Source organism: Brachionichthys hirsutus, chromosome 9, assembly GCF_040956055.1.
Source record: "Brachionichthys hirsutus isolate HB-005 chromosome 9, CSIRO-AGI_Bhir_v1, whole genome shotgun sequence".
Taxonomy (NCBI): domain Eukaryota; kingdom Metazoa; phylum Chordata; class Actinopteri; order Lophiiformes; family Brachionichthyidae; genus Brachionichthys; species Brachionichthys hirsutus.
The window spans coordinates 5,135,999-5,151,553 of record NC_090905.1 but is presented as its reverse complement, the minus strand read 5'-3'; the positions used below and the strand labels follow the sequence as shown (position 1 = coordinate 5,151,553).

The 15,555-nt window shown below is 46.0% G+C and overlaps 2 protein-coding genes across 2 annotated transcripts in view; one reads left to right on the top strand and one right to left on the bottom strand.

The window, feature by feature from the left end:
• The first annotated feature begins 231 nt into the window (after positions 1-231).
• On the top strand, positions 232-2,814 carry elovl8b (ELOVL fatty acid elongase 8b). The gene is made up of 7 exons (XM_068743251.1): positions 232-289; positions 611-798; positions 887-967; positions 1,038-1,094; positions 1,176-1,290; positions 1,902-2,029; positions 2,097-2,814. The coding sequence occupies exons 1-7, from the start codon at positions 232-234 to the stop codon at positions 2,256-2,258; spliced, it is 789 nt and encodes a 262-aa protein (XP_068599352.1). The 3' UTR covers positions 2,259-2,814.
• A 486-nt stretch (positions 2,815-3,300) lies between these two features.
• LOC137899474 (zinc finger protein GLIS1) overlaps positions 3,301-15,555 on the bottom strand; it is a 60,730-nt gene continuing 48,475 nt past the window's right edge. Inside the window, exons 6-10 of the mRNA XM_068743511.1 lie at positions 15,370-15,514; positions 11,245-11,416; positions 4,495-4,631; positions 3,522-3,677; positions 3,301-3,437 (exon numbers count right to left, since the gene is read on the bottom strand). Of these exons, the coding sequence (XP_068599612.1) occupies positions 3,301-3,437; positions 3,522-3,677; positions 4,495-4,631; positions 11,245-11,416; positions 15,370-15,514 (747 nt within the window). The remainder of the gene's footprint in view (positions 3,438-3,521; positions 3,678-4,494; positions 4,632-11,244; positions 11,417-15,369; positions 15,515-15,555) is intronic.

Below are 15,555 nucleotides of genomic sequence, written 5' to 3'. Positions count from 1 at the left end.
TGCAGCGCTGGGGGTTTGTTTAGTTTAGCCTCCCGCATCGGGCGATCCGTGCGGTGGCGGCCCGTCCCTCCGGTCTGTCCTCATCCAACCCCGTCAGGACGGCGCTGTGGACGGGAAGTTGCGCTGTGGCAACGATTACGCGTCATCCGGAGCGAAGTTCAGTGAGTAGAATGGAATCTTAACATGCCGCAGGTTTGAGTTCCTCCTTCATTGATCTCTTTATCATTCCAGATGGCTTCTGCGTGGCAGAGTGTCCTGCGTGTCTACCAGAGGACAGTGGACGATGGAGGTATGGCCGGCGTTCCACTTTACGCACGGACAGCTCATATTATGACTTCACATTGCTCGAGTTTGTGGGCGGACAGTCCCACTCTCTGAAGCGCACGGCGTTCATCGGGGTGTGCACGGGAGCTGCGTGCATATCAATGCGAATAATGAAAACAGAGCTGCAGATTAACAGTCAAAAAACATGTGGAAACATCAAGGCAGCTCCGTAATTATAGATGTGTGCTGTAATATATTCTTATGATTCGCATCCCAAAAGTTCCTGTAACACCTGTAGCACCTGTAACACCTGTAAAGCATGTAACAGCTGTACATACTCTTCCAGACAAGAGGACAGACCCGTGGCCGCTGGTCTACTCCCCCGTCCCGGTTTCCCTCATCTTCCTCGTTTACCTCTGCGTCGTCCGGGTCGGGCCTCGCCTGATGAAGCACAAGCAACCCGTTGATCTCAGAGTCGTTCTTATCATTTACAACTTTGCCATGGTCGGCCTGTCGGCCTACATGTTCTACGAGGTGGGTTTGTGCTTTTGTATTTGTATTTGTATATTTTACCTTTCTCTGTGTTGATGTATTGATGGTGGTTGATTTGATCGATCCCCAGTTCCTGGTCACCGCCTGGCTGTCCAGCTACAGCCTCCTCTGTCAGCCGGTGGATTACAGCAGCAGCCCGCTGGCACTGAGGGTAGGCAAGTCGCGCTATATGAAGTCATTGATTGATTAATAAATGGAATGCAAAACTAATTTCTCTCCAGATGGCCAGAGTTTGCTGGTGGTTCTTCTTCTCCAAGGTCGTAGAGCTCAGCGACACGGTTCGTATTCACAACGTGCTTTGCGGTATTTTGTCCTGAAATTCAGCGTTTGATTGAGAACTCTCTTCTCTTTACAACCAGGTGTTCTTCATCCTGAGGAAGAAGAACAACCAGGTGACTTTCCTTCATGTTTACCACCACGGCACCATGATCTTCAACTGGTGGGCGGGGGTCAAGTATGTGGCCGGTGGACAGTGTAAGTCATTTACTGAAGCGTGGAGCAAAGAGTTCAGGCGAACAAACTCGATCGATATCAAACGCACACAATTTGTTGCTTTATCTAAACTATCTTTGTTCTATTTTTTTTTTAATGAAACCATTTATTTATGATATATTTTTAAGTACTTTTGACCTCAGTTGGAACAAATGCATTGGGGGGGGGGGGGGGGGGGTATGATGAAGAAAGATGGGAATCATTGAGAAACAGACTAACACTTTTACTCCCTCGAGGGACACATTAACCCGAGTGAGAGGTGTGAATCTAAATAATGAAAAAAAAAAAAGCTTAACTCAAATTTATGTTGTGTTTTAAAACGGATTATTCCATTAACTCTTTGAGTGCCGTTCACGTCTCAAGACGTTTTTTGAAACCCAAACATTCACTACTAACCCTGCCATTGAAATCTGCCTTTCTTCAACGGCCAAATAACTCCGGAAGGCAAAATGGTAGGAACACACTTTCTTTTTTCTGATGAAAGAAGAGACTTTAATCTTTCATTTGGTAGAGTTAACAAGAATGACACCTGTATCCCTCAAGTCAAAGGGCACCGAAGCGACCTGAGTGTTTAATGCTTGCTCATCCTGCAGCTTTCTTCATCGGCCTGGTCAACACCTTTGTCCACATTGTGATGTATTCTTATTACGGCTTGGCAGCCATTGGCCCCGACATGCAAAAGTACCTGTGGTGGAAGAGATACCTCACATCCCTGCAGCTGGTGAGTGTGTCCGGCCCCGTGCGTCACGCTCCGATGGTGACCTAGGCTGACCGGAACGTTTCTTCAGCTGCAGTTTCTGCTGTTCCTCCTGCACACCGGCTACAACCTGTTCACAGAGTGCGACTTCCCGGACGCCATGAACACGGTGGTCTTTGGTTATTGCGTCACCCTCATTATTCTCTTCAGTCGCTTCTATTATCAGAGCTACCTCAGCAAGAAGCAGAAATGAGATGCAGTACTGATCCGCATCCGCCCGAGGGCGCAAGATGCCCGCAGCATGAAGTTATTGATTTGTGCGGTTTTAAATGTATTATTTTTTTCCCGTACTACCTTCAAAGACGACGACCGAGTGTGATAAGACAGTTATTTATTTCTTACACTGAGAAATGACATTCAAAGGATTTTTGTAAACAAACTGTACATTTTATACATATAATAATAATTAATAGGTTGGTTTCTCTGCATTATTTCAGTACTAATAAATTCATAAAGAAAAAAATACACTAAACAAAACAGGGAAATGCAAACCTTTTTTTTTTCCAGAAACCTTTTTTTAACACAGCAAAATGATATATTATTTTCTACACTTCAGTCTCGAATAGATTGACAGATGTAGATCACATGGATACACATGAGAAAGGGGGAGAGGACGTTTCTTTTTCATTCAGTACTTATGAAATTTATATATTAATACTGAAGCTTTATCAGGTTGCACCGTCCAGCGTGAGCCGGATTCTCAGTTCCCAGTAAATGTAAATCTGATTATATGAAGTGTATGAATTTTAAACAGTTTTTTACATTAATAAAAAGAAAACTGTACATGTCTTGTAATTATTTGACTCTTATAATCCTTCTTTAAAATTGCCATGTTGAGTATATAAATACCATCTAACCCAGTGGACCGTGACCTGGGGCTGGGGGGGCTATAGGTACAGAGTCACAAGACGAATGTGAAGGGTCACCAGCCTTCCAGTGATCCAGTATTGGACTTTGAAAAAGATGAATTGACTGCAAATTTTAGAATAAAAATGGTAACATTTAATTGCTATAATACCTTTAAATTTTGTCTCCAAAATGTGACACAGTTCCTAATGAGCCAACCTGGTAAATGCCCACACAACAAATTCCCGAGACACATTTTGTGTGATTGTGGTTTGGCGCGACCCTCCTGGGTATCAGAGAACAGTAGAGCAGGCGATCTGAGTGTGATACGTCGTGGGCTGCAGCGTGTAAAGCAGGGCTGCTGCAGCGTGCCCGGCTCCAGTGTTGCTCTATGTCTCGGTGTAGACGGAGGGCATGTGGCTCAGGCTGCGATCGAAGCTGCCCATTTGGAAGAAAATGCTCTCCTCTGGGCAGGAAGAGAACTGGGATCCTGCAGCACCTTGTAGCTCCTGGGTCAAGTTGAAGCCTGGAAGGGAAGGCAAAAGAAGACTGAAGAATCCAATGATCATTTAAAGCTCGTCAATATCCGCTCAAGGGGAATGGTCCTCACCTGCGTTGCCAGTGTTGCCGGATGGCACGTGGAAGCCATTGTGCTGATGGGAGTTGTAGGCGTGAGAGTCTCCCGGGACGTGGACGCCACCGCCGGTCTGCTCCATCCTGTAGGAGTCTCCAAAATGGAAGCAGCTCTGAAAGCTGCCTTGGTATTCTGTACAATAAAGGAGGGATGCATGAGGAGGAAAAATAGAAGCCAGGACTTGATCGACTGCCACCACCGCCTATAGGTGATTCTTCCCAAGGTCGCCTCATCCAGCTGAAGGTTGATTCTTAAATTATGACAATGGTATGTTTATGCTTGCGCTGGCCGTGCCAGCCTTACAGTGTGTAGCATTTGTCCCATCTCCTCGGTTTGTACTCGGAATCTACCCGCAGGACTCACGATAATGGGAGAGAGGCTTTTCCTGGAGCGCCTTTACGCAACTCTCTCGCCGCAGTGCGGTTAAAGAGACGTCCGTGTATAGCTCTTTACAGGGAAAACTGTGTTTAAAGCATTAGGAAAAAGGCTTTGGGAGTGACAGCCGAGCCTGCCATGCAAAGGCGCTGAGAGACAGCTGAATACATGAGCCAGCATTTTGTTGGCTAATTCGACGCAGGGAAAGGGTTTCCGGCATGTGGTTTTCCCCACACCGTCCCTACGACTCTAATCTCTCTCTCTCTCTCTCTGTTCTAAAAATGCTCCGACATAGCTACAGGGTAGCATCACTGCTCTGAAACACAAAGTTCTGTGTCTGTTTGAAGTCTGCAGCAGTAAAGCCACTGGGGGGGAAAAAAAAGACACGGATGTTCTTACTTAAAAAAGGGACATTTCTCGCAAAGCAAGTTATATAAAAGCAAAAAAGCAATACCTGTTACCAACTCACTGGCGATGGGAAAAATGTCAGGATATTACATTTGAAATTCCAACAAACAGTTTCATTTTAAGTCACGACGGACATCCTGAAGCTACAGTGAGCCAGATGTCTTACCTTCACTGGCAGACTGATGGTGGTGATAGTGAGCGTAGGGCTTGTGATGAGGGTGAACATGCTGTTTCTCCAGAGGAGGAGGAGGAGGAGGTGTCCCTGTTCCCTTCATCCCTGGGGACAGGAGGGGACCAGATACCCTGCAGGAGAGAAAAGTTGCACGCACACACACACATGCTTTTAAAAACTCTGGATCTATATTAGCCATCCCTTTAAGAGACAGTCTTTATAATTTTCTCAATAAAATGCTTCGTGCCTTTTGACACCCCCCCCCCCCCCCCCCCGATCAAAGCCGGAGCTACATGTCTCTCGCAAACCGCATGATCCGGCGAGCTCGGCGGAGCAGCCAGTGATCCCAAACACATGAAGAAGAAACATTCCAGGCGCGTGGAAATCCACACGAAACCGTCCTCCTACCACATATTATGATCTTAAATCAACAAACTGCAGGGAGAACATTGAAGTGCTCTCTCCCCACGGATGGACACACACACACACACACACACACACGCCTCCTACCACTGATAAAGAGAGACATTGGTGACATTTGTGCTGTGATTCTTTAGTCTCCTGCACACTTCGCTTTACTCTATGTTTCCATTGCAACACTGAGCGCTATGAAAACACACAACCTGGAAATCAAAGAAGTCGAAGACAATGGTGAAGAATATTCCGATCCTACCAACTGATAGTAACTCGACCATTTAGCACCATATTTAAACTGGTTTGAACCGTCAAGAAGCTGCAGAGAGAAACGGATCCTCTGCAGCTTCGGTGAGTTTGTGCAGAGGCTGTCACCAGTTCTGTATAACATCATATCATCCAACGTGAAAAGTATGCAGTCATCCTGGTGATTATTATGTGTTCTTATTTTTTTATTTTGACTTTGCAAAGTGTGCACATCAAGGAATTTCTAAATATTTGCAGAATGACATTGTGCATTACACGAGGGGAATCCCACCTCAGAATCATCAAAGTTGTACAAACACGAGCAGAAATGCAAAACCTCTTCCAGTCATGCCTCGAGTGTCAAGTTTACACGTCTGTCTCTAGTCTAAACACAGCAGCCGTCTCATTCCCTTTTACATAAGAAGTCATATCGCAGCCTTGCAGCGTCAAACTGAGCTACATAATATGTTTTACAGCAGTTGTTATTTTTTTTTTACAATTTCTGAAAGATTCTTATTTGATGTCTTGCCAATAGTTACATTTAAATAATAATAATATAAAATATCCCTGCTGGTATTTCTTGGATATATTTAGCTTAGATTGGCTATCTTTGCTCTGTCAGAGAAAAAGACAGATGGACTTTAAAGCAGACTAATCAAAATTGTCAATTTTATCAATCCTAAAAAACACAAAGGTAAATATTAAACCATAAATGCCGTCTTTGTTGAGCTGCAGATGCACTAATTGGATTCCATTTCCAGTTGTAATGCTAAGTGACTTTGGACTTTGGATGTGTGCCTTGCTCAAGGAGCCATAAGAACCATGTTTACTCAAACCACTAAAAGTGAAAGTTAATAAGAACCTCAATACGGCCGCAGGTTTAGCGGCCGTATTGAGGTTCCACTCTTTACCTTAAAATTAATGGAAAAGCAATCTGGACCAAATTCAGACTGATAGCCGAATTCAAAACCACGCCGGCAATTATCCCTCAGACATTCAAAAAGGTGCTTAATTCCCTCTCACGGAATGGCGACACACAACAAACTGCCGCTGTGGATTTTGAGGCGTATGCTTTATACGAAGTGCTATATGAATGTGATGACAGAGTGTTGCTGCAAGCAGCCGGGCCCTCGGATGGAGCCGACTCTAGGTTCGCTCCGTGCATGGGGGGGGGGGCGCTTTTAAGAAGGGGGTTTGGTCGAGAGGGGCTGAGATGTTTGGACCATTTTAGAGTCACTTTAGAGTCTTTCTGGACTTTAATTCGGACTGAAACATCTACGGAGACACGGGAAGAACATGCAACCTCCACGCAGACGGGTTGCGGGTTTGGAATTTGACAGTCAGTCATAATGTGTGCATGTTTTGTTTGTTTTTTTGCAACAAATACTAATTTTTATCAGGAAATGTACCCATTCAATCTCACTTAAAATTCCAGCGTCTATGAATACACCGTATGCAAAACCGTTCAGTATTCCTGTCGGACGGCAGGTGTTTCCTAGTTCGCCGCCGTGAAAGTTGAGTTTAGGAATGAATTTTAGTGAGTAGAAAAAGAAGGAAAATTACACTTTTATAAAATGAACGTAAAGTTGTGCCAAATTTTGGGTGGAGGACAAATGTAATAATATGATTAAATTTCATTGGTCTTTAAAATCTGAATCAATACAAATTGAGTTGTTTGTGATGGGACTGGTGCCCTTGGGAGTCAAAGCTGCTCCGCATTGGAGTGTTTTTTTTTGCTGCGAGTGCTTTTGGCTCATCATCTGGGTATCGGATTTGAGTCCCCTTACCACATGCATGGACGCCACTTGACCTCCGCGTGTACCCCGTAAAACTTTAGAACGCTTGTGTGGTACCTTGCGTTTAGAGCGGCTCCGGTGAAGCTATCTGTTTGTAAGCGTGGCTAATCCACGGATTGGCGCGGGCCCAGAGCGCGGCCATGTGTTCCTGCAGAGAGCAGCGTTCCCTGAGGAACTGCTGTCAGCACAAACTCAGGAAACAGTTATACTGTTCATATTTTTACAAGCTGCCTCTATGTGCAGCTAAACTGAATTACAAGCTAATCACTACCAGCTGCCCCCCCCCCCCCCCCACAGCCCTGCTGTCGCTGAGCTGAGCTCACGAGCGCCGCAAGCTGAAGGTATGAAGGGAATCGTTCCTGTGCCCCCCCACCATTCCTGTCCCAGTGCAATGAGACTTTACTTTACCATTGAATATTAAAAAGATTAAGCTGTAAGGGAGCGTTTGAACACATTTGTGAAATACCGTACTGATGCTAACTCTACTCGCACGGAGGGAAAGTCGGGAATGTTGAAAAGGATTTTTCCCCAAAGTGATGACGGAGATGGTTTTTGACACTTCACTCTGAGCTCACCGATAAGAGGAACAGCTCGGTGAATTTTTCTGTGAGTAATGTGGGAAAGCTCATGCCAGAGTGGGAATGAGTGGGAATGAGTGGGAATGAGTAGGAATGAGTGGGATGCTTCAACCGCAGGTTATGACTAAAGTTAAAGTGGAACAAAAAGTCTTGGTCAGGAATGACTGCCTCCATCCTCCGGGGAAAAAAAAAAAAAAAAAACTACATTCATGATCATTAACTCAAATTTATTTTTGCAGATACAAGAGCTGACATTAAATATTTGTAGTCTTCCGGCGAGTTAGAAGATTCATGAGGAGTCCTGCTCTGCTCCTCATTCGTCTTCCTTCACCTGCAGCTAACTGTCCCACCAGGGAGCGGGGGGGATCATCCCCTGCCCTCCATGGACCCCGCATTCCCCATGGACGCCCTCAGCCCCCCCCCCCCCCTTTGTAGCCAAGCATTAAGCTCCTCTGATGGATGACATGGGCTTCTTTGGCGCAGACTGGTGGGAACGCTTCTGGTTCTGCTTAGCAAGCTAAAGCTGTCCTTGAGAGACAGACTACACAGCATCCTGGCTAAAGCTAAAAACCAACCCTGCAGGCCCCAGTTTTGCAGAGCATAGTCGGGGCTCAGGGTATTGTGGGAGCCCCGAAAGCTGTCCATTAGTCCCACAAAGACAACTGCGCCCCCAAATGCAAAGATCCACCCTTAATGACGACTTTTTGTAGAAGCGTTATCCCAATGCTACGAGCACGACAAGCGAATGCCCTCATTTTAGCTCGGATCGTGAGACTGACACTCATTTTTTGGAATCATTACAGAATAATGGCTCGAAAACGCCCCCCCCCCCCCCACACTTCAGAGCAGGAACTCTTAATGCAGCTTCCTTACACTCTAATTCAATTAGCCCATGTCAATCACTGCTGAGGTATCAAACCACCCCCGGGGGCTAATATTGACAGAGGGGCTCCAATATCAATACTCAGGTGAAGGCATTCGGCTCGCCCTCGGCAATTAAGTAACCGCACGCTTGAAGCAGTGAACGAGGACATTTACCACCCATCTCCCCGCGAGGACAGGCTGCCATGGTGGAACACCGTGAGAGGGGGATCCACACACACACACACGCACACGCACACACACACTTATCGCCAAATGTATATTCTAACGCACATATTTTAATATTAGCTTCAGAAAAACGATGCTGGTATTTGCTAAACGGGTCGGTTGAGTAAACACATTTAGCCGTGAGGTCAGCAGCTGCCACACCAGCGGCAGGTTAGTTTGGTCATTTTGTCAAAAATGTTTAACGTCCTGCTAAATTGTGCGCGGGGGGGGGGGGGGGGACAAGTGCGCCACTGTTATTGACTTTGGCAGTAAGGCTTCCAGCATGTAAATCAAATGCTCCATCATCTTCAGGCCAGTGTGAGTGGATGGTTCATGCCCAGCTTGTTCTTCCATAGCCCCCCCCCCCCCCCAACCTGCTCTTTGACCCCACCCTCTGTCCATAACTTGGGGTGAAGACATGGGGGGGGGGGGGGGAGTAAAATATACGTGTGTGTGTGTGACGCAATCCGAAAATTTGTAAATGCGACATTGTCGTCACAGTAGGCGCCTCAGCAAGCGATTACTTATAAGGCGTGCCCACTTACACTGCCAACTCCTACCCACTTACACTGATGCACACAGCGCTCAGATGTTCCTCATCGAGCACCCGGAGGAGCAAGCCCGCATAGACGTATCCAATAAGTCGTTCCCCCCCGACTTCTCACCTTCCAATCCTCTCTTGGTGCTGGTAATTGTGCGTGCCGCCGAGAGGAAGAGGCGCTGAAACCACAAGGTCATTTTCGACAGCATTCTCCTCCCCGCTTTCAAGACTTGAAACAACACATCGCCTTCCAGATGCTCCCGTGGCCCAAGCCGGCGTCTCGGAGCGGCGCTCGCATGTTTACGTCCAGGCGAGTTTTCCGCCGCCGACCGGCCGCACTGTTTGTGCTGGAAGTCTGCTGTGTCTCACACCCCAATCACGTGCAATCATGTGTGTTTCCTGGATTACTATATGTAAACTCCTCTCACTCACACTCTCACACACACACACACACACACACACACACCTACACACACACTCCCGCACACAGAGATGCACGTGAGTACAAATGCATGCAGGGCCTGGGAATAAGAAAGCCAGCAAGCCTCATTCTGTCATGAGCATATGCTGTGTATACTCACATAAATGCGAGTACACACACCTGCACACACACACACACACACACACACACACGCACACATACACACACACACACACACACACAGACACCCAGAGAGCAGAATACCAGAGTTAAAAGAAAGCATGTTTATGTAACCGGATCGCTTTCGTTGCACGGGGTTTATGATGCTTGAATCCATCCACTCTTTCTCAATGTTATTAAACTGTAAAAGGCCGTTTTCCTTTTCTACCTCCCTGGATTCGAGCTCAGCGTTCGGCACAGCACACGCTGTGCCTCCTGACGACACTTGGCCCCCGCCAACGCTGCCCTATTAACCCTCTGAGGAAATCATCGGCACTAATAGGAAACATGCTGAGCCTCCACACTCTCACTCTTTTTAAACCCGATGTCGGAAGGCGGCTTTGCGGCAAAGGCGTAATTAATTTATTCTCTTTACAGTCGATTGATTTCTTCATGTACCGGTAATTCAAACCGGACCGAACAGAAGATGCCAAAGATGGAGCAACATTTGACTGAATAACACTAAACTGCCTTTATGGCTTTCTCTCCAGAACCTTTTCACCAGTTGCACGTCCTTTTTCAATAATTAACCAGTAGATACGTCCTCCCAAACAAATGGAAGCGTATATGATATGCGAACAGTCCTGAATACAAGGACTAGGGGTTTAGAGGACAGGGAATAAACACGGTGATGTTTTCTGTTTGCAGAGATAATTCAACGATTCAAAGTCGCTTGGGATTAAAACCGCTCACAACACAAACACCCAAGTCATAATCCAATTACGCAGCTTTGACGGATTAAAGGGGACCTCATGGACACGGCGATGGCCGTGCCAGAAACGGAGCTCGCAATGTGTCACGTTGACCCTGTGGCGACCAGCACGGCCCTTCATCCCACGAGGGGTGTCTCGTGGGCCGTGGAGTCGTGGAGTCGTTTCCAGTAACATGGCCAAATGGGTTTGTCAGCAGGACAGAGCGCTTAAGATAACATGATGCAAGTGGGGGTCATCCTCTGGCTTGTGCCTCGATTCACGATGATAAATAGGTGGAAAAACAATGGAAGCCGAGTTGGTCAAACTCTGTGTGACAATCGCGTTGCTGTCAACGGGATTGATGGAGGAAGAGAGTTCATTCGATGTGTGTTTGAACAGTTGGGAGGACACTGACATGTTAATATGTGAGAGAGATGTATGCATCTTCATCTGTTGTTTGTTTGAGGCCCCCGCGCTTTAGCACTGACTTCCACTAGAAATTCTTTCTACAGATGCCACATGACTATACCTCACATTTATTTGAGATTATTCCAGAAGTCAGTTTCATCATGTGAGTGGACTGTGACAAAAGCCTTTCCACTCGAGTGACGTCAACTTTCACCACACACACACACACACACACACACACACACACACAGAAACACATATTTAGATTTCACCTCCCGGAGCGTCAGAGTAAATATGACGCGTCTCCACAGATGTGCTGCACATCTGCAGAGGGACTCACCCGTCTCGCATGGCAGTCAGCGGGGGCAGATGCTCGGGGCTGCTGAGGTCACGGTCCAGCCTGTGCTGCCGGGGGGGCAGGTCGGCGGTGGGGGCAGAGTTGGGGTTAGGGGTGGGGGAGAGGAGCTCCACGGAGATGCTGTGATGGGGGGCGCTGGAGCCAGTATACAGGCCTGAAAGACAATCAAAGCCTAATTCAGTCAAAGAAACCGGCTTCGTGCGCGCATGGCCTTAGTTTTGACAACTTAAATTTACAGAATACCTTGCTTGTTCTAAGATGCGGACTTATGCTTTATCTGTTGCTGCTAAACACGTTCAAATTTTAAATAGAGTTATAAGGTCATTGGATAATCTGTTTTGTGTGTGTTTGTATGTACTACAATCTGAAATATGTTGAGTCGAGTATGTCTGCTTGTGTCAGATTCCTCTGTTTCATTTTAAGAGACTGGAAATGTGCAGAAAATTAGGGAGAATTTCTTTTTTTTCTGACTGTCGATATGTCTTTCACATTTTGCAATTTTTTTTTTGCTGTGAAGTGTCTTGTTTTGTCAGATCAAACGCTGCAGACCCTTTCTGGTACGTGATGCTGAATTTCAATATGAAGATCTACATTCTTTAACTGGACAGTAAATATTCTTTGAGCGAAGTGGACAATAGTCCACTCTTCAATGTTTGCTTGATTGTTTTTTTTATAGGACATTCTTCATTTGCACAATTCCCTCTTCACTCTCAGCGAGTGGTCTCTCTCCCGGTTCATCTCCTCTCTGGCCTCAGCTTTGTGGTCTTCTCCCATTAAAGGTTCTGTTGGAAGGCGATCGCATCGTTTCCTGTCCATCGCTACGTTAGCTCAGGACCTCCAACCATTTGGCAGGGCTGCTCTTGAGTTCAGCATGACCAATAAATAACTTTCTCACTTTTTGAAGCCATTTTCAATCATCTTTTTGCTACTTGCACTCAGTTTTTATCTCATCCATTGTTGTTGTGGTTTTTCTTTTCTTTTCTTGTCTTTATCAGCTACCACTGTCTCGAGAACCCCGTGGCTGGAAGAGCTTGATTATTTGTTTGACCACCAGGTTTACTGTAAGATAGGATGTAAAATTTTGGTTGATTGGTGGGAGTCTTTGATGCTTTGGTGGATTATATCCATTATTAGCCCTCAGTCGGGAAAGATGCTAGTCTTCCAATTAGATTTTTTTCCTTCAGTTCCCTTCAAAATCTTTGGTTTAATCTTAAATAGTTTTCTCTGAGAGACCAACGATAGCGAGATGTCTTGATCTCCATCTTTATTCCCACATCAAATCTGTTTTGTCCATCTTTTGCTCTGTTTATCGACTGATTTCTTCCCCAGCATCCACAAGAACTGTCTGGGGCAGTTAACTAGTGACGAAAGGAAAATACAGGAAACATGAAAGGAAGAGAAAAGATCGGTGCTCCTGGTTTTGCCGTTTGCGGCCCCAGCTGTTCTCAAGTGGAAGCATGCTGAGGCTTGATCTGACAGCATTCTGAAATGGTTACAAACTTGATTCATTACCCCCAAATCATCAATCATAGCCCTTTAAATGTTTTCCCCTTTAGCCCCAACATCTGCTACCAGACGGGCAAAACAGCCGAAAAAATAATGGCTATGATTGCCTCAATTTCATCCCTGGTTCCTTGGAGGGATAGAACAAGAGGCTCTCATGGCACTCTTCACGAGTTAGTGGAGGTTTTTGTTCTGAAAGCTCTGTGGATTGCTATGAAATGCTTCTGGAGGGAGACGGAGAGGTGCATCAGCCATTCACCAGAACAGCAGGGGCACGAACGATGATGAATCCTTCCTCTGGTTAGTCAAAGAACGCTCTAATTACACTCCATAAAACAGAAGGGTGAGTGAATAAGAGCAGACTTCTAACTGCCGAACAGGAAAACGAGTTAAGTCTGACTGGAAGCGTGACTCATTTTCTGCTCCACAAGTGTTAATGATGGGATGCTTGCCCACCTCTTCCATGCATCACACGGGCACTGGAACAAAATGAAACTCGTGCAAAATGAAGATCCCGCATGCCAATGTGCAAAATCTTTGCTGCCCTCGAATAACACTGTGTCCCAGAATGCTTTGGCATCGGCTTATGAGTGGGATCCTCCGGGCTTTAAAACATTTAAAACAAGAGTGCAAGCAACATCTACTCAGAAACAGAGGGAGGCAGAGGGGGGGGGGGGGGGGGGGGAGGGGGGCAGCACTCAGTGGCCTGGTTTGACATTCAAAGACAAGCCGAGTATTTACAGTCATCAACGGTGCAAGGGACTTCCAGCAACAACAGCGGAGAGCAACGGGGAGCTTGGACGGGATACAAGCCGAAAACGAGGACAGATGTGTTCAGAACCGGAGGAAGCTGCGAGCAACTCTTGTCTTTCACATTAATACAATAATGAATTTATCTCGCTCTTATTACCAACGCTAAGTAGTTGGTTGACATTTTGATGACAGTCCAATTCATCAACTAGAAAAGCCGACCACCTCGGACACGCGCGGTGAAAGAAGGTGCCTGATTGTAGCTGCTCGTAAATGGTCTTTGCAGGATTTTTGCCTGACGAGATGACAGGCTGACATTATACGGTTATGAAATACAAACCAAACAAACAAAAGCACAAGGTTGTGCCACTTCCTTCCAAATGTAACCAAGTGGAGTCCAAAAGCGAAAATGTTGATATAACATGTCTATAAGCAATTAAAGATACATTATAGTGGTGTCATTTGTTTTTGTTTGACCAACGGTGCAGCAAGGATGATTTTCACTGCCTGAAAGCACAAAATTACTATAATACATCTGAATGAACGTCAACATGGCGGTTGATTGCCACCAGTGACGCTGTGATTGCTTCGCCAGGTGTCGGGGTTGCTGCCAGTCAGAGCTCACTTTCTGGCCCTTTCTCCTGTTTTGCAGCAAATATTTCCTGGCCATTGATATTTTGATATGTGGCCAGTCTCTAAAATTCACATTTTAAATTTCTCAACCACAAAGATTGATACTACTAGTATAGTCTCACATGATACTTTAAGTTTCATGCGTGAGATATTACTCATCAAACACGTTTTACGTCAGGAAAGTTTGGTGTAATTAACTCATTGCTTCCCCGAGGAGTGAGTTGGTTGACCGGTTGGTTTACCAGCAGGATTGCGCAAAACTACTGGATGGATTATCCACAAAACTGCTTCCGATAGTGGAATGTTTGAGGCTCGTTGATTTGTTGTTGCAAATTTTAGTGCGGATCTGCAGCATAGTGTCGCCTTACAGCAAGAAGGTACCGGGTTTGAATCCTATCTGCAGAGTTTGTATGTTCTCCCTGTGTCTGCGTGGGTTCTCCAGGTTTTCCGGTTTCCTCCTGCCTCCAAAAAGATGCAATTTAGGTGAATTGATTATTCCAAAAGTGTCTGTGGTGTATGAGTGTGTGCGTGAATGGTTGTCTGTTTCTGTGTGGCCCCCTGATGTGCTGGCGACGTGTCTGAGGCGTACCCGCACCTCTTGCCCATAGCAAGCCGGGACAGGCTCCAGCAAAAATCTGACCCACAAGGCGGATAAAGCGGCAAGAAAATGGATGGACGGATGGACTGAATCAACTTGGATTAAATAACAGCGAATGAAAAGGAAAAAAATGCGTCCGACAAACACAGATAAATGTATTGCAACAACGACCGTGACCTAAAAGCAGCTGACTTTGACAAGATTTAAGCAACATGCAGCTAACGGAACAGCAGCTTGATTAACCTCTGGGAGGAGGAGAGTCAACGAGTCTCCAGGCGCAATTTCAAGACACGTGATATTCGACAGATAGAAATATTTTCCAGGAAAAGCAGCTACATATACATCGGATACGTTGGACGCGGCGTGCTATGGATCACTGACATGTTTTTTTTTTGGCGATGTCAGAAAATAAGTGCATTCAGATTGGTAATGTAAGTAATACACAACAGCAGCTTGTAGCACTGTGCGCCAATAGAGATGTAAGTGACTCATATGGAATGCTCTTTGAGAGAAAGACCAGAGGCTTGAGTTGTTTTTGCTGGCACAACAATTGGATTACTTAGTGAGGGGAAGAGGCTGCATTATCAGGGTGTCACATTGCAGAGCAGTAACCTTGCGTGCACCTGTGAAGATGTCTTGGCCCAGTCCAGGTGAGCGGCCATCTTTGCCGTTGTAGAGGTGCTGCGAGGAGGAGGTGCTGCTCTGAAGGTGCTGCATGGACAGGCAGTCGCTCAGAACGTCCTGCTCCAAGTGTGGACAGGGCCGAAGCTGCTCATCACAAATATAAGAATACAAAGAGAGTATTTACA

Bases quoted from the DNA above. Each gene is read 5' to 3' on its own strand.
- elovl8b (XM_068743251.1), top strand. From the start codon at position 232: ATGGCTTCTGCGTGGCAGAGTGTCCTGCGTGTCTACCAGAGGACAGTG. The intron at 290-610 runs GTATGGCCGGCG...ATACTCTTCCAG, and splicing joins GAGGACAGTGGACGATGGAG to ACAAGAGGACAGACCCGTGG. The intron at 1,291-1,901 runs GTAAGTCATTTA...CTCATCCTGCAG, and splicing joins GTATGTGGCCGGTGGACAGT to CTTTCTTCATCGGCCTGGTC.